At 31.9% G+C, this 24,626-nt stretch overlaps 2 protein-coding genes across 9 annotated transcripts; both read left to right on the top strand.

Moving 5' to 3' along the window:
- Positions 1–673: 673 nt before the first annotated feature.
- On the top strand, positions 674–24,231 carry LOC149487700 (monocarboxylate transporter 1-like). 3 transcript variants are annotated; one of them, XM_089696337.1, is made up of 9 exons: positions 674–798; positions 19,459–19,563; positions 21,097–21,154; positions 21,803–22,073; positions 22,322–22,524; positions 22,604–22,862; positions 22,942–23,111; positions 23,183–23,348; positions 23,580–24,231. In XM_089696337.1, the coding sequence occupies exons 2-9, from the start codon at positions 19,511–19,513 to the stop codon at positions 23,930–23,932; spliced, it is 1,533 nt and encodes a 510-aa protein (XP_089552463.1). In that variant the 5' UTR covers positions 674–798; positions 19,459–19,510; the 3' UTR covers positions 23,933–24,231. The 3 variants fall into 3 exon arrangements, with proteins under 3 accessions (XP_089552463.1, XP_089552464.1, XP_089552465.1); XM_089696338.1 differs by lacking the exon at positions 674–798 and adding an exon at positions 15,678–15,785; XM_089696339.1 differs by lacking the exon at positions 674–798 and having other exon boundaries at positions 19,468–19,563; positions 21,835–22,073.
- On the top strand, positions 682–9,445 carry LOC149487701 (monocarboxylate transporter 1-like). Of its 6 annotated transcripts, none has more exons than XM_089696340.1 (8): positions 682–798; positions 4,260–4,419; positions 5,822–6,092; positions 6,414–6,616; positions 6,696–6,954; positions 7,043–7,212; positions 7,284–7,449; positions 8,796–9,445. In XM_089696340.1, the coding sequence occupies exons 2-8, from the start codon at positions 4,309–4,311 to the stop codon at positions 9,146–9,148; spliced, it is 1,533 nt and encodes a 510-aa protein (XP_089552466.1). In that variant the 5' UTR covers positions 682–798; positions 4,260–4,308; the 3' UTR covers positions 9,149–9,445. The 6 variants fall into 6 exon arrangements, with proteins under 6 accessions (XP_089552466.1, XP_089552468.1, XP_089552469.1 ...); XM_089696342.1 differs by lacking the exon at positions 682–798 and adding an exon at positions 1,441–1,544; XM_089696343.1 differs by lacking the exon at positions 682–798 and adding an exon at positions 2,698–2,798.
- Positions 24,232–24,626: the final 395 nt, after the last annotated feature.

Below are 24,626 nucleotides of genomic sequence, written 5' to 3'. Positions count from 1 at the left end.
CAGACAGAGTTACTTTCGCATTTATAATATTAGTATAAATATGTAAACTTCAATAATCTATATCTCAGACCTTTATTGATGGATTTCAAAATTTTTTTCGGCCATTGATTAGTTTTGATCTATATTTTAACACTATTATGGACTATTATGGTGAATATAATATTTTCTATTTTTATAAACTTTTCCATTTTACTTACCTACTAACAAAATTAACATTGAAAAAAAAATTTAATACAGATAAATTCACTATTTTCTGATTTATTCCTTCAAGTACACACATTATTACCTAGTTGATTACAAAATTTGAACTTTCTAGGTCATCTGGAAGTGGGTTAGGTTTTGTATTATGAGTCAGTCAGTCTTAAAAATTGCGATTTTTGGATATTAATATCTACGCAACTGTTTAATCTGTATTTGTGAAATTTAAGGTTCTTGTTAATCTTGGGGTCCTCTTTATATGTACCAAATTTGATTTGTTTAAATTAAATAGTTTTCGAGTTATAAGGGGGTAAAAAGTGGCTCCAAATAGTTCGTGTAAAAATACACACGACTGCTGCTCGCCAGTTCTCTTCGCTTGAACTCGGCTTGACACGCTGCCGCGTGTCTGGATGTGCTTGCACATTGATAACATTGTTATATAACATACTTAATAAATTTATTACAATCATGATATCCCATTTACGCGTGTGCGTCCACATCGATCGGTTGTATGTAACAAGAAATAATCATTTATGTAGTGGGAACTTGTATGTTTCGTGACCTGACTTTGTGTGGATTGTGACTTTACATATGATTTAGGTAAGTCTCTAATGATATTAAGTTTTGTGGACCCCTGTCTTAACTGTAGCTATAGGCACTGATTTTACTAACCATTTTTTTTTTATTTTATGGTTAGATATATTTTAGCTGATGTACATTACAATTGTTCAGTGTAAAATATTTTTCACACCGCAACGCGGTTATGTGTTTCGGCCCCAACATTTCAAAACCAAACTCAGTTAAATCGACCCAGTTCGCGAGACTATAATTTGCTCTATAAAATTTAATATATTCGATATTGACTTAATTTTTTAATATTAATGTATAACTAAAACACATATAGAGTTTGTCTTGAACAAAATATAAATTATACAATTTCTTCGCATGAAATAAAACAACCGACATCTATTACGCAACGCAGTTGTGCATACGCATTCCTTCTGATTGGTTGTGTTTGTACTAGCTTTGTCTTATCTTCGTACCTACGTCTTTGCACAGCTCGACCCGTGGCCGGTTCGAGTCAGCGCACTATGGAAAACGAGCCGTATGACTTAGACAATACGGGCGAGGTTGGTGGAGTTGATATTGGGGAGACTAAAGTAAGCGGATCGGAGGAACGGATTATTGAAAGTGGTGATGTATTAGACACGGGAACGGAGGATGTGAATAGGAGAAGGTCGAGGATACGGGAGGAGAATTCGTCGGAGGATTATTGGAACATTGTTTCTAGAAAGCGTAAAGTTGTGCGTGCAGGCAGTATAAACGAGTTGGAGGAAAAAATTGAAGTAATTATCACAAGCAGTTCTGTGTTACCTAAACAGTTTACATTAGCTCGTTTATTCAGCGAAAATAAGATTGGCGGTATTTGTCGTATAAAATATTTATTACAATATAAAATGAGCATTACATTTGAGGAGGAGAGATTTGCAAAGCGTTTTGTCGAGTGCAAGGCTTTTGAAGATTTGGGATGGAAATGAATGAATTGGGAGGATCTTTCTCAGCCCGGCTTAACCCAAAGTTGAGTATAGGCCTCTTCATGGGCACGCCATTCTTTTCTGTTCTTCGCCACCCGCATCATTTTCTTCCCAATACCTTCAATATATCGTCAGCCCACCTAACAGGCTGATGTCCAACATTTCTTCGCCCGGTCCAAGGACGCCATTCCAAGATTCTGTTGGTCCACCTAAACATGGCCCGCCCATCTCCATTTCTGCCTAGAAACTTTGAGTGCTATGTCTATAACTCCAGTTTTCTTTCTGATCGTCGTATTTGGAACTCTGTCTATTAAAGAAATCCCGAGGATAGTGCGTTCCATCGACCTTTGTGCTATTTGGAGCTTGTGCACTAGTTGTTGGGTTAGTATCCAAGTTTCGGAAGAGTATGTCATTATAGGAAGAACACATTGCTCGAAAGTTCGCCTCTTCAGGATGGTTGGTATTTGTTTATCTTTGAATATATCGGATAGTTTGCCAAACGCTGCCCATCCTAGTTGTATCCGGCGGTCTACTTTCCTTGTTTGTGCAATTGTATCCAGTGTAATTATCTGACCCAAATAAACATACTCATCTACCCATTGTGGATCCTTATTTTTTTCCTGTCACGCAGTGCTCTCGATGTTGGAAGTTTGGCCATAGGCGTTTGGTGTGCCCTTCTAAGAAAGTTGTTTGCCCCAAGTGTGCTAAAAACTACGAAAACTGTATAGTTACATAATTCAAATCGTTTATTCAATAACTATTCACGTGCCTCCTAGCCCAATACCTGGAGAATTACCGAAACCTTCCCCTGACTTTTTTACCTGACACTATGGAGAATTAAGATGTTGTGGGTGAAAAAAATTAACATCTAATATCTCATCTGTTTGTTACCCCCCAGCCAGCTGCATCGAGTTATATTGGTATCCACCCGAAGCAAAGGAGACAGGAAAATGCCATGTCTGGACGGGGTACGCTCTTTCCCTCGATTTTCGGCACAAATGGATATCCAAGACCACACACCTCAAAGACAACAACAGTCAAAGCCTTCAAGACTAAGTGAGAAAGGTAGAAAGGAACTGGTGGAAGGATTAAGTTTCTACAAATACACGATAACCAAGCGATAGGACGAAATGCAGGCGGAGTATTGACTTCGTTGTTAGGTTTAAGAATAGGAATTATCTTAGCTGTACGCCATTGGGAGGGCACAAAGCCAATTAATAAAAATGCATTGTATAATTGAAGTAATAAAAGCTTCCCCACCAGCGGTAAGTGTCGCATCATTGAAAATCAATGTCATCACACCCCGGGGCAGTATCCGATTTTTAATAGAATTATCTAGTTCTTGAATAGTTATTGCTGATTCTAGTTAAGTATTCCTGGACGAAATGGTAGGTTGTGCAGGGCACACACATACATAGGCGCTAGATTTACAAGTAAAGCCTCCGCCCTATCTTTGCTTACCATGTATCCAGGCGATCTAACATGATGCCCTTTTAGCCACTTGATTTTACGCCACATGTCCGAAGATGAGGTGGAGTGGATCAACAGAAGTACAAAAGCGCTGCCAAGATTTATTCTTTGCGATCCGAATAATTCTTTGAGCATTAGAAATCTTTTCTTTGAGTGCGTTTTGATCTGCAGGAGAAGGACAGCTTCTAAAAATTGACAGAGCTAAACGACGTTCAGCAACCGCCTTTGAAACTTCTGTATTCCAGTAGGGTTTGGGTTTAAACTTATCACAAAAGAATTGGGGTATTTTCTTATACGGAATTAAGCGCGTCACACACGGTGAAGATACTATAATATTTTATCTTAAGATACTGTAATATTTTATATTATAGTATCTTAAGGTATCCGGTATCAGCGTTCTGACCATCATTTTTCTTTTTATCATTGCGTACTAAGACCCCTGTAGAACCGCCATCCTGTTACAAATGACCCGAAATTTTGTGTCAGTGTTTCGTGTCATTTGTAATTTGTATCAGCAGCAGATACCAAACTATGTTCAAATAAATCATAAAAGTCTTGTTTTGAGGGAATATTAAAGAATAAAGTTATTAAATGATTGTTCTAAAAATAAAGTATAGGCATCCCAATCACAATTATTGAAATTTCTACGTTTAATAAACGATCTTCTGTCATATGTGGACGATGACAACTTTATAATTATTAAATGGTCACTTCCCAATGACTCGTTAGTAACTTTCCATAAAAAACAAAGTTGCCAAATCTGTAGAGACAAAAGATATATCAGAAGTGGATTGTAGTAGAACACCATCAACGAGCCGCAATCTTGTGAAATTTCCATTGTTTAAGTAAATAAAATTATTATATATCGAATTTTCATTTATTTTGAGTTCATCAATAATTATTGATTTACTTTTAAACTACCTATAATTTTATCGTTAAATTAAACGCGCTAATATGTATGTCCAATGACCAATAATAGCCGATTCGAGATTAAAATTAACCTTTCCGTATAATAAATCGCCATTTCAGGGTATTAACAACAAATTTTTTTTTTAGAAAAAAACTCACATGAAGTTTTCTAATGAAATAAGGAAGAGCAGGAAACATGTCGAAGAAAAATTCATTAGCGTTCCCAAGGACGGAGAAAAGGATAAAACTAGTGCCCCCTGATGGAGGTTGGGGATGGATGGTTTTAATAGGAACAGGTCTTTCCAATGTTAGTAAGAACATCAAATAGGTATCTACCAGTAAGCTGTTATATTGTATAAAAGTTTGTAGTAGTAGTCTTCATATAGTACAATAAAAATAAAAACAAGAAATTGAACAATGAAGTAAAATACAGGAAGTTTTTTATCACGATTCACGATCCTTCGAATACAGAAGTCTTGATTTTTAGTTACACTTCAATTTTTAAAATTGTTTATATAGTGTTGAATTATATTATTTTTTTTAAATAGAATTGGTAGATGATTTATATTATACATGTTAGTATTATCATAGATACATATTACCTTGAATGAAGGTCACGGATTCTTACCAAACGATATGATAATTAAATGATTTCTAATACATTTTATCTAATTCTGATAAAGGCCCGCATTATTGATTTTTTTTTTATTTCATAATAGCCTCCATATTATGAATCTAGAACTGTAGATAATATGTTTGAATAAATTACTCAAAACTGCTTTAAAGAAATGAAGAAATATCAACGAAATTTGAATCTTATATAAGCTAATTTCAGTAAATTAATTTAATTGTTATTTGATTGTTACTATTTCAATTTATTCATGAAAAGTATAATATTTACATTGAAACTGTAAAATAACAAATATGAGGTAATCCCAAACTTTTTCTATATTAATGGCAAGCATATTATTCTATTCAAATATCTAGTGGTATTCATTTATATAATACACTAGCGGCCCGCTCCGGCTTCGCACGGGTATAAAATATATGTATAGCCGGGCGGCCGGCCGGTACCGCCGCAAACGCTACGTCCCGCAATTTTTAAATATATGTAATATCTTCGAAAATATTCACTTAAATCATACGGTGTAAAGGGCCATCTAGATCTATTTTAAATGAACAATGTATTCAAGGTATTTAATTGGTAAAATGTTGTATTGGTTAAAATCGCTTCGAAAATTAGCCATTATTTGTCGAAAAAAATAATGACAAAAAAAAGTTATTGTGGGTTATCCATAAAAGATAGACATAAACCACCGCGGACTTTTCTGTAGACCTTTTCAATGTGTATAATACTTAGTACCTACATTATTTTGATAAAACTCGTAGGGTTCAGCCTGCGTTTGCAATGTAAGCGGAGAAAATGAAATTATTTACGACATCACATTAGAAACCTCAAAAATAACAGTACTTATCTACTATTTAATGGATGTTATTATACATGTAAACCTTCCTCTTGAATCACTCTATCTATTAAAAAAAATCGCATCAACATCCATTGCGTAGTTTCAAAGATTTAAGCATACAAAGGGACATAGGGACAGAGAAAGCGACTTTGTTTTATACTATGTAGTGATGATGATAGTATTATTCTAAAATTTGTAAGCAATTTTTTTTAAGTATTAAATCAAGATGAAATTTTATTTTAGATATTCAATCAGTCTATGTTGACCATCTTCAGCTTGCTATACGGAGATGCTCTGGAAGCAATGGGACACACGACGCAAGGAGCGGCCATAGTTCTCAGTGTTATGCTTTTTGTGACCAATTTCGGTGGTCCGATCGCTGGTGCTCTAGTTAAATTGACGTCAGCCAGATTTGTGTGCGTCACTGGAGCTGTGTTCTGTTCCACAGGAATATTCTGTAGTGGATTTTCAACGAACATAGTCCATTTGATTATAAGTTACGGCATACTTTTAGGTAAGTTTCTGTATTGTCATTTCAAAGTTTATATTTTCAGTATTTCAATTTTCAACTCCAAACAGGCTGTGTTGTGCCAAGTATTTTTGTTGCATTTAAAATTATTTTACTCGTATTTTTTAATAAAACACTGCGATATAACCCTCTTAATTCTGTTCCAACCTTATTCTTATACAGCTGAACAAAGCTCAGATATTGCAGTTTCCTCCCATATAATCCATTTTTTTTTTCTTCTTACATGTCCGCGGCAATATAGATACATATACAATACAATTAGCTATAAAATTCGTTGATTAATACTTACACTTAATTTAATTTCAGGTCTAGGCTTAGGTTTTATTCAAAATGCTGGATTTGTGTCCATAAATAGCTACTTTAAGCTGAAAAAGAGTATTGCTGTTGGAATAGCATTGGCGGGAACCGGTATTGGGCAGACTATAATGCCGCATGTGGTGCGATATCTCCTTGACCATTATGGGTTTAGAGGAGCATGTTTACTTCTCTCTTCCCTCAGCTTGCATGGGGTAAATATATACCAACCTATGCCGATTCCGTTGATAGCTCTATAAATCAATTTGTTATGAACAAAATTTGTAATTTAAGATTTGTGGAACGCTGTTAATACAACCCGTGGAATGGCACATGAAAAAAGTAGAAGAAGAAGTTGAAGTTGATGAAAAAATTTCGCTACTAGAGAATAATCACGAAAATAATGATGAAGTATACAAGGATACTCGACGTGCAACTTTCCCAACAGTATTGCATGAAAATGGCAAGGAAAAAGAAAATTCTCATAAAATATCTCAAAGTCATACCGAATTACAAATGCATCAAAATGGTAAAACAAATGGCCACATGAATGGTACGCATTTCAATTATAAATTGCCTTTATTTCAAATAATCTTAAGATTTATAATGTAGGTATATTGTACATTATTTTTATTTTCTAGGACATAATCACGCAGAACCAAAGAAAAACAAAACAATTCTACAAAAAATATACGATTTACTTGATATTTCCCTTTTATCCAGCCCACGATTTTTAAATGTTATACTCGGAACAGCTTTAACATTTATTTCAATACAAAACTTCAGCATGTTATATCCACTTTTCCTGCAGGTATTTATTCATATTTCCATATAAAATTTATTGACGATATTCTAAAAATTTAAAATTTTTATTTATTGTAGAAAGTTGCGGGTATGAATAAACAAGAAACTGCCAACTGCATGTCAGCTGTAGCGTTTCCAGATATTATTGGAAGACTTGTATTGCCGCAAGCGCAATCAAAATTCAAAATATCAGCTAGAATGACGTTGGTATTGACCAGTATTTGGTTACTTGTAATAAGACAAAGTAAGTAACCATTCCAAAATAGATCTTAGTATTTAGCCCTTAAAGCTTTTCTGTCACTTTTTTAGTACATGTACTTAATGCCGTGTAAATCTTGAACGTTCCAAAAAATCTAGAAAATTGAGTACGTTGGAGAAAGTACGATAACAATCCTTTATTTTTCTCCTACATGCTAATTAGAGTAGAAGTTAGAACATTTGATTCGTGTGCTAGGTGACTGTTGAATTTAGGGATTCCCGGAATAAGTGATGGTTTGTGTTTCTGGTCAATAATAGCTTTAATGAAATAGTTTCCATGTTTGATTTCTATTGATTTAACTTTCAGGTGAGATAAACTGTTGTTTTTGCTCTAAAGATTATGAAATATTCAAATAATTCTATGCCAAAATATTCGAAATATAGCTGGTCCGTTTTTTGGGACAGTGCCGTAGATACATGTAACTAAGAACCCATTGACATGTCCCAAGAAACGGACGTTGCCATGATTCGTACTTTAATAAAATATCACTTTTATGGGATTTTCTTACTTTAGAGTCTTTAATTATATAGAGAATTATTTTTAATTAAGTTCAAAATGACGAATATAATCTAAGATCAGTTAAATCTGTTGGGTCTACAATAGAACCGGGAGTTCCTCGACCTCGACATGCATTTCGTCTAAATGTCCTAATCATCGGCCAAATATCACTTCACATTTAGAAAAACCATTACTATTTGTACTATATGAAACCAAAGGTTGCTTCACACGACATAATAAATGTAATTTAACATTCCACACAACTAAATAGTGTGATTGAGCTCGAGAGGGCTCAATTATCATTTGTTAGGTATTTAGTTAAAATTGAAGAATTTTTTGTTATAATTGATACTGTGATACAATTAAACAAGAAAATGCTACTTGAAATTGTTTTCAATTGTGTTATATTGAGTGAATTTTATTTTTTTTCATTCTTATTTTATAAGCTGTATGACAGCGTTGTCCGTTTTTTGAGACAGCAATGAAGACGGGGTTCTTGGCAAAGGCCGTTTTAACGGGCATCCTGAAAAACCTACTTACAGAAAATTTGTTTTATTTTTTTCTCTACTATAGTATTTTTTAATCAATAACTATCACTAAAACCAATTCAGGTCATATCTGGGTACATTATTTCAGGGCGTGCCGTGTTAAGGGACAAATAGAAAATAATTTACATATTTTACACGATACCCAAATTTATATTTTACTGTCGCAGTAAATTGACATTATCACCATCAAAAATTCTATATTTGGGGTATATTTTTCCACGTAATTTGATAAGGGATTAATCTAATCTTGCTGCATGTCCTTTACCTATTTGATCTCTTTTACAGTTTTGGCCTACCAAACGGATATGTTCGTGTTGCTTGCTATGTCGTCATTATATGGCTTTGGAAGAAGTATGGTGAGTGTATCTAAGAACATTGCAATCTCAGAACAATGTAGAATGGATCAGGTAGCGTCAGCTGTAGGTCTAGGAATGTTAAGTATGGGAATCATCGTCCCTCCTATGGGCTACTTCCTAGGCTGGATAAGAGATTATACTGGTAGTTACATAATTTGTATAACTGCGCAAAACGCAATTCTAGTGCTGTTCCTAATCATGTGGATACCGGATATGTTACATCAATATTACCAAGATAAAAAGAAAAATAAAAAAATAGAAGAAGAAATGCAGATGACGTAAGGCGCAATACTAGATGAATTCACACAGACTGTGATATTAATAAGCCAAATGAAACAAGACTAGCATAATTGTGAAGTAAAAGGCTGCATAATTGTTGAACATAATATGAAGCCCTACCGAGAGAAGTTGGCTGTGATGTTTTCAAATGTATACGTGTACAATATACCTCAATTTACACCAGTTAGCATTTATAACATTGAGACTGATGTAGTATTTTGTGTGAAAGGAAGACATAATATTAATTTAATTTAACAAATGTACGTTATTTCTAGTCTAATTAATAAATTATTTTGTTTATACTTGTATTTTGTTATTTTCCTTACCTTTGCAATTATTTTGAGATTTTTGAAGACATTTACAATTATGTTAATTAAAATAAAATTTTCGTGAACTATTGTTAATATTTTTTTTATTTTATTTTATAAAACATGCAAATAACAAATAAGGACGACGTTTAGTCAATAAGTACAAACGTCTTTCACTTCATGAGATTTCATTAAAATTATAGCTGATAACGACCTGCAATTAGTCCGAGAGCGGAACTAACAAAGATGGACACTGATGGCACCCTTTAAATCTTGATTAGCTGCACCATCAGCGGAATTTTTCTGATACCTTTGGACTGAGATTTCACTATTTTACCATTTCTTTTACAACAATTTCTATGTCTATGATATATAAAATTTTTTGTTATAAAAAAATTTCATTCGTTTTTAATTTTAAAATCATTTAAAGTTTGTTTAACCATATCTTGAGACTATAAAATATAATTGAATTTATCAATACTGAAAATTCTTGTATTTATATAATATGTAGAAATATAGTAATTAAGTATTATTATATACCTATAACTCAATAGATTGCATTTTTCCCCTTAAACAGTTTCATGCTCTATTCAACGCGCACAGTTTTTCTGTAGTCTATTTAGTATCAGCATTGCACCCGTGCGAAGCCGGGGCGGGTCGCTAGTTAATGTATATTTAGAATAATTAGATCATCGTTTTGTTTATTTAGATTAGTCACAACATCTTGTATACCTCTCGTCTCATTGTGACAAATTATGGTCATCAGGTTAACTATTAATTTTAATTGAGCCAACGTTAACCTTCATCTTAATTTTCATATTTAAAACGATCCACGTATACGTAAGAATTATATAAATATTGATTATAATTATAATATAATTGAGATATAAATATTGATATATCTTATATATATAAAATTCTCGTGTCACAATGTTAGTCTGCTGCATACTCCTCCGAAACGGGTGGACCGATTCTCACGAAATTTTCTGTGCATATCGGGTAAGTCTGAGAATCGGCCAAAATCTATTTTTCATATGTACCACGGGCGAAGCCGGGGCGGACCGCTAGTAATATATAAATATACAAGAAGTGTTAATGATGTTCATACATTGTAACGGCGTGATTCTTTTTAAGTTGCAGAATCTTAATGACATATATTTATTTTGATCGCAAACTATCAAAAGTAAGTACTCTACATCATACGTCATTCCAAGTCTTTAGTGAATGTTTTTGGTAATACAGTACAGTTCTAAAATGCTGTTCGATCGTGATGGTGTGAGGATTACGGATCTGCTGAATGCCTACGTTCCGAGGACGGTATTTACACGATCGTCGACGCTGACGTACAGATAAATTGTAAATTCTTCGAATTCAGTATCGTTCAAATAACAACTGTATAGCTTTATTGTAGAAATGAATTTCGTTTAACAATAACGGGGTATTTAAAAATGAAATTATATGTTGACAAAATATAGAGCAAAATAAAGCCACTCTCTTTTTTCCCTTTATAACAGATAATATCTTTCTAAAATATTCAAATTTGTTATATTATGTTGTATCAAATTTAAATAGAGATACTCAATTACTCAGCATATGAAATATATTTTTTTATAGAGGTAGCTATAAATTATTTATATTTATGTTCATAGTTTCTAGCGCTAAATAGAGCACCTTTCAATCATAAAACCAAGTATTATTCCTTATTAGTAAAATACATAATATTATAAAAACCGGAATATGAATAAAAAATGGGGTGATGTAATGTGATAAAAAAAGCATCGGCTAGAACAGCGTTTCCCAACCTAGTCAACCTGATCATTGTTAGGTGGCACTAGGTGTTAGGAAAAGGTTGTGAAAGGTCGAGGTATACATTATTGCGGTTACAAGATGATAATGTGTAACTTGTTCAAGCAATACATATTTCACATACCTACGTCATAATTATATTGTAGTATGCTAGTAAATTGTAATATTCTATATGCATTTAATCGTTATACATATTAATGTTATAAATTATTTTTTTAAATATTAATTCAAAATAATAAGGTAGAGCTAAAAATGAATCTTTTTTATTGGCATTCAGTTGAATAAAATACAATAAATGCTCGGTCGCCTACGTTTGGCTACCACTATATCATACTTTTATATTTTTGCTTCTAAATTTTGATAATAATTGCGGTCTAGGCATCTAATCTTGTTTTCTGGTTATTATCAATATAATACATGGCATATCATAATTATTTAATTTATCTTTCTAGTTTTATTATCTCTATATGAATCTCACAGATTTGTAAACAAAATGAACGGTCATTGTCCAGTCGCACCATGAAACTATAGCACGAGTCTATAATTAGAGAACAACCAATGTTCCATAAAACAACGATGACAAATAACCTTTATTAACCAAATAAGAACAAGGAAAATGACCCATTACTAGCTAGCTCTATGAATAATGGAAGTGGAATATTTATTTCTTGGAAAGGATGAATAAACACAGGTAACTATGATCAGTGATTGTGACGATCAAACGAAACATAATGAGAATGGAATGAAGTTTATTAACATTTTATAATGAGTAAATGCATATTTACAAAACAATAATACACAGTGTAAACTGTAATTTTAATACGTATGACAGATACATAGATATTTTTTATTAAAAAACTAATCATTGTTCGTATATTTTGTTCTCAAGTCGAATATATAATATACCTAAATGAAATTGATATACATTTGATGTTAATTACTAAAGACTATATGTTACAAACAATTTCAATAGAATTATAACCAAACGGACTATCGTCTTTCATGATGTTGTCATTTTTATGATATTGTTATGCACAATACGCTTATTTAAAAAACAAGAATTTAAAGGAAATTCATTCCAATACTTACCTATGGAAACACATTTTTAACCTCATTTATATTTCGAAATTTGTCAATCATAATGCGTCAAACGTGTTACAACTTACATATAAAGAACTTAGCAGATGGAGCATGTCAATCATTCATCGCCCTTGTCAAAGAAAATACGAAATCAAAAACGAATACGTTCCTCCGCTAGTGCTATAGCGATTCTAGTGTCATGCAATACGTCAAAAGGGGTTTGATATTTTAGTAAAAAAATGCTGTCTTGTGATATTAAAACGCTGTAAAACTTGTTCCCGAAAACAAACAAAAAGATAAAACATCGTTTTACAGATTTTCTGTAGATTATTTGGCTTATTTAATTTTGTATACAAATAATAATTTTACAAATACGAAGGAATTCAAAACTTCAACGTATGCTGCAAGTATTTTGAAAATGAATTTGCCATTTTTAGGGGTAAAATGGTTAAAAGATATTCGAGGTAGTGCTGTTGGATTTTTCGATCGTGAATGTGATTATTTGTATAGTGCAATAAAAGTTCATGGTCATTATTAGATTATTTTAAAAAAGCATTATACATTTTTTTGTTACTTTTATAAAAAGCGTCGTTTTCGCTTGCGATTTAATTCACATGATGGATATGATGAAAATAAAATGTCCCGCATTCTCGACTAAAAACTACCGCTATTCGCATTCATATGTTTTGAAAAATAAAAACTTTTTTTTAATGTAATTTATTTAATAAAAATTGAATAAAATTATTTTGTCCATGTATAACTTTAGTAGAGGTGATAAAATAATTTTTACAATATTATAAAATAATATCAAAAACCCGAATTTATATTAAAATAAAAATTAAAACATGACTGCTAATAATTTATGTAGCCTACGTCACTACCACCACAGCTACCTTCATAATTCAGATGATTGCAATGACACCTCATAAGTCACAACTCAAATCGATCCAACAGTTTATACTGCAGGGCGTGTCAAAGAAATATTATACATACCTACACTCGAAAAACATAACCCTCTTTCTTCCGTAGTCGGGGAAAATTTTGGGAAAATTTTCAATATCTGGTAACATAACACCCACACAGAAGCACCGTGTACGTACAGTGCAACGGCGAAATGACAGCACACATAGCTTTATGGAAATGACGATAAATTATTCGGTTTAGTTCGGCAACGCTCCATCTGTCTTTTATTTTGTAATCTAAGATAAAGAAATGAAAACGTAATGTTAACATCGAGAGGAAGATAACCATATCTTTATATCGATGGATTTAAAATTTAGATGTAAAGCTCAAGCATATTTTCGATTATTATGGGAAATCCCCTTAGATTCATATTTTAATTCCTTAATAAAAAATAATATGATCTAGGCTATACTATATTATAATGTATAATATAAGATCAGTAATTCTACTTACTCCCCCATCGAAAGTATTTTACGGGTTTTGTAAAAATAATCTTCAGCGAATGTAAACATAAAACTAATTAATTAATCAAATGTAAACCTGGTTTATAAATACCAAGAGTATCGCCAGTTCCTTGTAATATAATTAAAACGTCGCCTAGGTATCGTTCATTTCCACGTAACAACACCTTTAAACCAGAAAATGGATGAAATAGAGAAGTTGTTAAAAGAAATACGACATTTCTCATCTCTGTTTATTACCGTACATTAGTTATACAGCTTCCGTAGTGTCGTTTCGGTATGAAATGGGAACTAATGAGATTTTGATGTTTTTTTGACTGAGTTTTTATTTTTCTCAACACTGGCGTTCAATAGGACGTCCAACAACTTTACTAACTTATTTTTAAGAAGTGGCCGCATTACCTTATAAGTTTTTAGAATATCTGTAACAAAATTATTTTGATGACTTTCTAATTATGTTTTAATAACATTATAAACAGCATATTACAAATTGCGTATACAGGTGTCCCTATTGGTATACTAAGCGCGAAGGGACTTGTAATTTTGCATACAGTGATCACGAAAATAATACTTAAATAACAAAATTACATCAAAAATTTTTTGCTAAATTTTTCCTGAAAATCCATGTTCTCTTCTCTAGCTTCGCGCAGCCGGCATATACCGCTTCGCTAATGTGAGCATTTTGTCTATGAAAACATAATCTTAAACGATAGGTCAGGTGCTGCTAGCAAAGCTGGGCGGGTTGTTTGTTATGGGTTGTTATGTTAAAAAAACTGCGCCGGGAATTTTATAAGTATTTTTTTAGTACTCAGCGTATGCAAGACTATAACCTCCTTTGAGCTTAGTATACCAACAGTGGGACACCCTGTATAAAGTTTAAACTAACAAATATAAAACTATGTAAGTACAATCATGTAGGTATAAATAGTGTGATTGATAGCACATTATGCTATTCGACAAAAATGCGTAAAAATTGAATAGCATGTTAAAACTCTTAATAATATTCGCATAAAACCTCTCCGTGATACACATGATTAACGAACTATAACACAATGCAAACATCAAACAACCAAATGTGGTTATATCATTACTTGATTGTTTCAAAGGCAGTGTTTCCCGGGAAATCATTTCTTAGAATATGTTTGGTTAAACAGAATATATTAATGTAGTTAACAGATGCAAATTTTAGCACTTAAATACATTAATTATAAATAATAATTATAGAAGTGGAGCAATTACTGATTCTGAAGGAGCATATAAGGAGAATTTTTTGAGACATTAATGATTTTAAAAAATGTACTTGCGCGCTAGTTTCTTTCCAGACTTCTGTATGCTTATTTTTTTCCAAAAGGTGATATTATCGTGCGTTTGTTTAAAAGGGCGCGGGTCAAAAGCTTAATAAAAACTGTAAAGGTATTTTCTAATTAAGGACATGATGAAAAAACCTATGTTATACAAATGTGCAGGATCTATAATGTAATAATAAAATTGTGATTAAAACCTTCAAGTAACATTTTATTTACATGTACTTACTTTCATATTTTTTCGAATTACCTGAGTATATCCTCTTTTGTATGGATATAGTACTGTTTCATAATATACTTGAAAAATCTATTTTTGGACAACTTAACTGAAATGCTGCGCGCAGCAATTGCTTCGCGAGGCTACTCGCTCTGTGTAGACTGTAGACCCGCCTAATGATGATGATGGTGATGGATTGGTATTATGTAATTACGAAATAATACATACCTAGTATGCTGATAAAAATATGAAGAAAATTTCGCCAGATATACGTCATTCATTCTATTACGTATGATTCAATAATAGGGCGCGAAATGAAAAATGTGCTTACGCATTGATAACATTGCAATACTTAATAAATTTATTACGATAATGATATCCCATTTACGCGTGTGCGTCCACATCGATCGGTTGTATGTAACAAGAAATAATCATATTTTATGTAGTGGGAACGTGTAGGTTTCGTGACCTGACTTTGTGTGGATTGTGACTTTACATATGGTAAGGCTCTAATGGTATTAAGTTTTGTGGACTCCTGTCTTAATAGTAGCTATAGGCACTGATTTTACTATTTTTTTTTAATTTATAGTTAGATAGCTGATATACATTACAATATTTCTGTGTAAAATGTTTTCCACTAATGTGAAAAGATAGAAAAGGAAAAATTTAAGATTGCTATGCAAGTGTCCTGTGATTAAAGTCTGTAGATTTAAATATTTCGTTCGTTTGACTTCAAATAATATTTGTTCGATACTATCATATTTTTTTTACAGATGATTAATTGCGAAGTAATCCAATCATTATCGTGCGTTTGTTTTAAATCAATATAGAAAGCTGATAAAGGGAATCAGTGTTTGGATAATACACGATCTGATAGGAAAAACTTGTTGCTAGCCACATATTAGTGATTAATTACTTATTATTTATACACCAATATTATGACACATTAATTCTACCCTGCTGATTCAAGTTCAAACATTTTAGGTTCCTATTTGCAAGTGGTGCATTAAATATATTTATTAAGTACTAAAAGACCCAGTGAATTTCGTATCACCCGTTACTTTTTATGTTTTTCAAGGTTTAAATCTTTCCTGGCCAAACATTTCTAAACCAAAATCAGCTAAATCGGCCATCTATCTGTTCTAGAGTTTTATTAACTCTATAAAACTTATTAAAATAGGTATTTGTTATTGAATGAATTGTTAATTATAAAAATAAATAAAAATGACACGTATTAAAATAATTTGTTTTTGTCTTGAACAAATAAATTATACAATTTCTTCGCATGAAAAAATCAACCGACATCTATTTTTACGCAATTTTAATTCTTTCTGTTTCTATAACAAGTTTCAGTAAATTTAATGTAAAGTGGGAAACGAAATTATTAAATTCTTAGTGTTCAGCAGAATCTCTCTGTAATTAAAAATATAATAACTGTTATTATATCCTTAAAAGCTATTATTTTGCGTAAACAATTTGAGATGGATAATTACAGTTGAGTTATTCACAGATCTGCCATCTAAAATTGTCCTAAAACATGATATTTCATAATTATTAATTATACAAGCTTACCTTTAGAATAAAAAGGTTCTCAATTTAGAATACCATATACATAATGTACAACATTAAATTAATAGGAAAATGTTGCTAAAATTCATTCGAATACGTATAAAAAGTGTAAATTAAATAAGATCAACTACTTATAGATAAATTATTGTTAGTTATATACGATTATACATTATTAAAACAAGGTAGGTATATTAAATTCCGAAGCTTTATATAATGTACGGTCTAATACATACGTACTAGAGACATACACAATAATTATCAAGTAAATTTAATTGAAATCACATTCACAAGATAATTTTTTCTTTGGTATTAGATAATAAACTTAAAATGTTATTAGCATAAATATTGTACGTAAATCATCAGTTAAAGAAACATATTAGATTATTATTATAGAAACCACAATACCACGAAACAAAAGATGGCACAAAACCATAATCCAGTTTTCATGGCTTGATTTATAGCTCAGTGTACGAGTAACTACATGTCCTCGTATTAAATTGTATTACTATGTCATCAAAAGCACGGTAATAATATTATAACCGTGTCAAAAGTAAGAAGCGAATCTAGTAGGTAAGCTGAGTATCTACTTAATTAAATAATCTGAAATAGCCTTTATGTTATTAATAATAACATTAAGGCTATTTGAGAACGGACGTTCCCGTATTTAAACACCAAAGTATGAATAAAAGTTAAAACAACCAGAAAATTATATTATGATACCAAAGAAACGATAAATAATAATAAGTAATTCTCATGATCCTTGACCTAAGGTTGCCTGGAAGAGATCGCTGTATTAGCGATAAGGCCGCCTTTTTGTACGTTTTTTCTATTGTTTGTGTTTTTTTGTTATTATTTTGTTACTGGTGCAAATAAAGTGTTCATTCATTCATTCATTCATTCATTCAAACGATAAAAACCTTTTGTACACTTTTAAAAAAGAGGTTTTTGCACACAGAATGTGTTCTTGCTCAATGACTAGAATACTCCTCTAATGATATCACTGTTATTCCCCTCAGCTGGTATTTAACAGCTATCTTCTATAAATACACAAATGTTATTCCCCTTATGTCCTGAGATGGCAGTCGATACCGACTGAATGATCACTGTTAAACAACATTAAATTACATATTACATACGACTGTTATTTGATTGCAAGTCTAACCTTGGTGAAAATGAAACCCAGCTAAGAAATAGTTTATCAACATTTTGTATTACAAAGAAGTCTTAAGCTGGTTAATTTGAACCAGCCTTAGAAATTATTTTGTATAACGGTGCATTTAACGCCACTGGCCACTATGTCAAATTCTTTTAGTGTAAACAGGCGTAGAGCATTCTTTCGTTGTTCTTAGAGCTTTCGAAAAGATTATATGCAATGTTCTAATAATGAACACGAGTTTTCGTTTACACTAAAAGATCACGAAAGAATGCTAATGCTCTTGCGCTAGTTCTATGTTCGTTTGATGTAAATGCACGGTGCACCGTAAGACAAAGGCCGAGCGAAATCCCATTTATCACGTAGAATGCAACAAAAATAACATACATCAACCTTCAATATCCGACAAAACCTTATATTGGACTTGTGATTGTTACCTTAACGGAGGTCGATTTAATGCTAATGCTAATAATTATAAACTCTTAAAAATTAATCTGAACCGGCACTGAGATAATACAATTATTTACGTTTTAAGTACATTAGTTATTAACGCAACCACACAATTGTTTTTAAAATAACTGATAATTGTCAATTATCAAAATTTGTAAGCATAGTTCTCGTTTGAATTAAAACAACTGACCCTTTATTATTTGGAGTGATATTTTTTATGTTTATCTTTGCTTACGCAATTTGAGATCAAGTAAGACAAAGCGATTTATCAGAATTCTTTTAAATCTATATTGTCATCATTCTCAACTTCAAGCATAAACATTTCGTCACATCTCTTATAATAATTTATTTGCAAACTCTCATCAATCACATGCACTCAATGATTTTTCCTCGCTTGTCAATGTTAATTTACTGGTTAATAAACAAGTGATAATATAATAAATATACAGTCAGTCCATAATTCAAAGTGTAACAATAGGTACACATCACAACTTTCATTCGTTTAATTAGTAATTAATTGCATTATAATTTAACACTTTTAACGAGTTAATTTTTAATTTTAATTTAACACATCTTCTATAAAGATGGAACGGAATGTATTTTGGTAATTTACATAAATAAATTATATTTACCTAGTCAATTACAATTAAAACTAGCTTACAAAGTGTTTTACAAAAACCTATAGGCATCTCCACTATATCGAATTTATATCACCAGACAATTTTTTCGAAGATACCTTGTACATCATCTTTCCACGGTAAATTATTCTTTGACTCGGTTCACTTGGCCGCTTACTATTGTTATAAATACCATGTATGTACCAGTTCTATTCAATCTAGTCCATTCAATGGATTAAAACAAGAACTAAAAAAGAGATTCCACATTGGTTATATATTTTCAATTTGAAGTCGGCGAAGTCAAGGTTAAATACTAGTATTAAAATAAATATTTCTTCATAATAGCCATTTCAGGGTACTAACAATAAATTCTTTATTTTTTTAGAAAAACACTCACATGGAATTTTTTTAATGAAATATAAGGAAGAACAGGAAACATGTCGAAGAAAAATTCATTAGCGTTCCCAAGGACGGAGAAAAGGATAAAACTCATAGAGATAGAATGTACTACGTACTAGAGAGGCGATCGCTACTACACTCTCTTTAACACGAGCTAGAGGTAAGAATCACAAGTCTCTTTAGTCTGTGTCGGACTGTGCCCCCCGCTTGCCGCGTCAACACGTGTTATTGCTCTGTTCAAAATGCCTTCGTGTTTGCTTAGATATTGTTTTAACAGTTCCCATAATACAAACAAAGCCCGAGGTGTGACTTTTCACCAGTAAGTTTCCTTATTATGAGTAAGTCATGCATTTTACTAATATTGTTATCATTTTGCGAAAAATCACCACGCGTTCTGCGTTTCGCGCCATTTTTCATAGACTAACAGCACAGACGTGACACTATCGATGAGTCTGTTAAAAAAATGTAACTGGATTTTTTTAACTATGTATATACAATATCTACTAGGAAAGAGTACCTAAATATTTATACTTTTACCCGACTACGCAAAGTAAAACGGTAGGTTATATTAAGTAATATTTATTTATTTACCTATTTTTATTTATTAAAAAAAGCCTAATCAATAGTTGTTCCAATAGGATTTATAAATTATTATGCACAACAATTACAAATAAACACAACATTCACAGAAACTAATACAGTAAAAGTTCCTTAATCGCGCTTCCTTTATTCGTGTTTTTACTATTCGCGGATTAAAAAAATGCGACCCAATTTCTATATTCACGACTAAAAATTTTTTTTATTCGCGGATTTAATAAGTACATACATAATAATAAAATTATTCCAATAGGTATCTTACCCAATATCCTTGTCAAATGGACTAATAAGAAAGTAAAATAGATCTTATAACAAGTTTGCCTAAAGTACATAATATTATGTTCTTAAATGATATCGCCGAGGCCTTTGACACAAGCCGCCTTTGTCGCAAGCCACCTCTGCAGCGATTGATGTTTTTGAGAATGTAAATAAACAGAATGGAAGCAACCTTATAACTCAATAAATAAAGTATATTTTTAAATGTAGTTCCGTTTATAGTAAAGTTACAAAAATTGTGATCGAGTAAGGGGGCGTCCATAAATTACGTGAGGTGTTTTTTAAAATTTTCTGCACCTCCCTCCCCCCCTGGTGAGATGTCGTGAGAATTTATTCAACCCCTCCCCCATCCTCGAATCTCGCGTGAGATTTTTCAAAATGTGAGTTTCTTATACGTAAACGCCATCAACATTGAATCATCGTATCCATTTAAATTACATCATGAAGCAAAAACTGATAAAACTATTGATTACTACACAAAACGACAAAAGCTTAATAAATTGATATTATTTAAAGGAAATTAAAATACATAGTTTAATATAAAATCCTCGTTTTATTAATTCCCTAGTATCAGTACCACCAGATAGTACCGAGTAAACAGATTGCACAATGTGTCGCATCTGCACGCATTGCTTAATCTTTGAACTTGAAGCCACGCCTCGCTCGTTCCACACGTACCCCACCACATCGGCCGCGCGCAATGTTTTTGTTTGGAATAACCCCTCTAGTAATATATCTCGATGATAAAACTAGTGCCCCCTGATGGAGGTTGGGGATGGATGGTTTTAATAGGAACAGGACTTTCCAATGTAAGTACCTAAGAACATCAATTATCTACCAGTCAGCAGTTATATTGTATAAAAGTTTGTAGTATTTATCTACATATAGTACAATAAAAATAAAAACAAGAAAAAGAGCACTGAAGTAAAATACAGGGCTTTGTATATTACGATTCACGACCCTTCGAACACAAAATTGACTGGTCTTAATTTTTTAGTAACGGTTTAATTTTTGAATTTTTCTAGTGTCGAATTTTAATTTTTTGATAAATTTGATCAACGATTGATATGCAGCGCATGTTAGTAATATGATAGTTAGTAAATACGTATTACGTTGAATGAAGGTCACGGATTCTTACCAAACGATATGATAATTAAATGATTTCTAATACATTTTATCTAATTCTGATAAAAGCCCGCATTATTGAAATGTTTTTTCTTTTTATTACATAAAAAGCAATATATATTATACAACAATAAGATTAATTTCAGTAAATTAATTTTATTGTTACTTGATTGTTACAAACCATTTATTCAAAACAAGTATTTTTACATTGAAACTCTATAAATAACAAATATGAGGTAATCCCAAGTATCTACATTAAAATTTTTGATGGTACTCATTTTAATACATAATTATTCTGATTGTTCTAAACTTTTATTCAACTTTTATTTTAGATATTCAATCAGTCAATGTTATCCCTCTTCAGCTTGCTATACGGAGATGCTCTGGAAGCAATGGGACACACGACGCAAGGGGCAGCCATAGTTCTCAGTGTTATGCTTTTTGTGTCCAACTTCGGTGGTCCGATCGCCGGTGCTCTAGTTAAATTGACGTCAGCCAGATTTGTGTGCGTCACTGGAGCTGTGTTCTGTACCACAGGAATATTCTGTAGTGGATTTTCAACGAACATAGTGCATTTGATTATAAGTTACGGCATACTTTTAGGTAAGTTTCTGTATTGTCATTTCAAAGTTTATATTTCAGTATTCCAAACAGGCTGTGTTTTGCCAAGTATTTTTGTTGCATTTAAAATTATTTTACTCGTATTTTTTTTAATAAAATACCCTCCTAGTTCTGTTCCAACCTTATTCTTATTTAGCTGAACAAAGCTCAGATATTGCAGTTTCCTCCCATCAAATCCATTTCCAGCTATAAAATTCGTTGATTAATACTTACACTTAATTTAATTTCAGGTCTAGGGTTAGGTTTTATTCAAAACGCTGGATTCGTTTCCATAAATAGCTACTTTAAGTTGAAAAAGAGTATTGCTGTTGGAATAGCAATGGCGGGAACCGGTATTGGGCAGACTATAATGCCTCATGTGGTGCGGTATCTCCTGGACCATTATGGGTTTAGAGGAGCATGTTTACTTCTCTCTTCCCTCAGCTTGCATGGGGTAAATATATACCAACCTATGCCGATTCCGTTGATAGCTCTATAAATCAATTTGTTATTAACAAAATTTGTAATTTAAGATTTGTGGAACGCTGTTAATACAACCCGTGGAATGGCACATGAAAAAAGTAGAAGAAGAAGTTGTAGTCGAAGAAAAAATTTCGCTATTAGAGAATAATCACGAAAATAATGATGAAGTATACAAGGATACTCGACGTGCAACTGTCCCAACAGTATTGCATGAAAATGGCAAGGAAAAAGAAAATTCTCATAAAATATCTCAAAGTCATACCGAATTACAAATGCATCAAAATGGTAAAACAAATGGCCACATGAATGGTACGCATTTCATTGAAAAATTGCCTTTATTTCAAATAATCTTAAGATTTTATAATGTGTATTGTACGTTATTTTCTAGGACATACTCACGCAGATCCAAAGAAAAACAAAACAATTCTACAAAAAATATACGATTTACTTGATATTTCCCTTTTATCCAGCCCACGATTTTTAAATGTTATACTCGGAACAGCTTTAACATTTATTTCAATTCAAAACTTCAGCATGTTATATCCACTTTTCCTGCAGGTATTTATTCATATTTCCATATAAAATTTATTGACGATATTCTAGAAATTTAAAATTTTTATTAATTGTAGAAAGTTGCGGGTATGAATAAACAAGAAACTGCCAACTGCATGTCAGCCGTAGCGTTTGCAGATATTATTGGAAGACTTGCATTGCCGCAAGCGCAATTGAAATTCAAAATATCAGCTAGAATGACGTTGGTACTGACCAGTATTTGGTTACTTGTAATAAGACAAAGTAAGTAACCATTCCAAAATAGATCTTAGTATTTAAATAAATAGAAAATAATTTACATATTTTACACGATACCCAAAATTTATATTTTACTGTCGCAGTAAATTGACATTATCATCATCAAAAATTCCATATTTGGGGTATATGTTTCCACGTAATTTGATAAGGGGTTAATCTAATCTTGCTGCATGTCCTTTACCTTGATAAGGTATTTATATTTTATCTCTTTTACAGTTTTGGCCTACCAAACGGATATGTTCGTGTTGCTTGCTATGTCGTCATTATATGGCTTTGGGAGAAGTATGGTGATTGTATCTAGGAACATTGCAATCTCAGAACAATGTAGAATGGATCAGGTAGCGTCAGCTGTAGGCCTAGGAATGTTAAGTATGGGAATCATCGTCCCTCCTATGGGCTATTTCCTCGGCTGGATAAGAGATTATACTGGTAGTTACATTATTTGTATAACTGCACAAAACGCAATTCTAGTGCTGTTCCTAATCATGTGGATACCGGATATGTTACATCAATATTACCAAGATAAAAAGAAAAATAAAAAAATAGAAGAAGAAATGCAGATGACGTAAGGCGCAATACTAGATGAATTCACACAGACTGTGATATTAATAAGCCAAATGAAACAAGACTAGCATAATTGTGAAGTAAAAGGCTGCATAATTGTTGAACATATGAAGCCCTACCGAGAGAAGTTGGCTGTGATGTTTTCAAATGTATACGTGTACAATATAACTTAATTTACACCAGTTAGCATTTATAACATTGAGACTGATGTAGTAATTTGTGTGAAAGGAAGACATAATATTAATTTAATTTAACAATTAATGTACGTTATTTCTAGTTTAATTAATAAATTATTTTGTTTATACTCGTATTTCGTTATTTTCCCACCTCTGCAATTATTTTGAGATTTTTGAAGACATAATATAATATTAAATTAACTACGATAATCTATCAGAGATATTATGCTAATTAAAATAAACTTTTCGTGAACTATACTATACTATAAATTACTATTTTTTTATTGTTGATAGTTTTTTCTTTTTTATAAAACACTTAAATAACGATGAAAATAATATTGGATAAAATATAGGTTGATATGATACATCAAACAATTGATAAATAAATTAAATTATGAACTTTATACGCGACGTTTAGTCAATAAGTACAAACGTCTTTCACTTCATGAGATTTCAGTAAAATTATAGCTCTATAAAATGAGAGTAGCATGTTACAGTTTACAAAAGTTAAACTAACCGATCA

The sequence above is a fragment of the Colias philodice genome, chromosome 6 (genome assembly GCF_061535455.1).
Source record: "Colias philodice isolate Cphi_HAF_F1 chromosome 6, ilColPhil1 Martin Lab GWU primary, whole genome shotgun sequence".
NCBI classification, from domain to species: domain Eukaryota; kingdom Metazoa; phylum Arthropoda; class Insecta; order Lepidoptera; family Pieridae; genus Colias; species Colias philodice.
Note: the sequence above shows the minus strand (reverse complement) of the source record. Positions and strands in the feature narration are given on the sequence as shown.

Excerpts from the sequence above, each read along its gene's own strand:
- LOC149487701 (XM_089696340.1), top strand. The coding sequence starts at position 4,309 with ATGTCGAAGAAAAATTCATTAGCGTTCCCAAGGACGGAGAAAAGGATA. Across the intron at positions 4,420-5,821 it reads TAGGAACAGGTCTTTCCAAT|ATATTCAATCAGTCTATGTT; the intron begins GTTAGTAAGAAC and ends ATTTTATTTTAG. Across the intron at positions 6,617-6,695 it reads CTTCCCTCAGCTTGCATGGG|ATTTGTGGAACGCTGTTAAT; the intron begins GTAAATATATAC and ends TTGTAATTTAAG.
- LOC149487700 (XM_089696337.1), top strand. The coding sequence starts at position 19,511 with ATGTCGAAGAAAAATTCATTAGCGTTCCCAAGGACGGAGAAAAGGATA. Across the intron at positions 21,155-21,802 it reads TAGGAACAGGACTTTCCAAT|ATATTCAATCAGTCAATGTT; the intron begins GTAAGTACCTAA and ends CTTTTATTTTAG. Across the intron at positions 22,074-22,321 it reads AAGTTACGGCATACTTTTAG|GTCTAGGGTTAGGTTTTATT; the intron begins GTAAGTTTCTGT and ends ATTTAATTTCAG.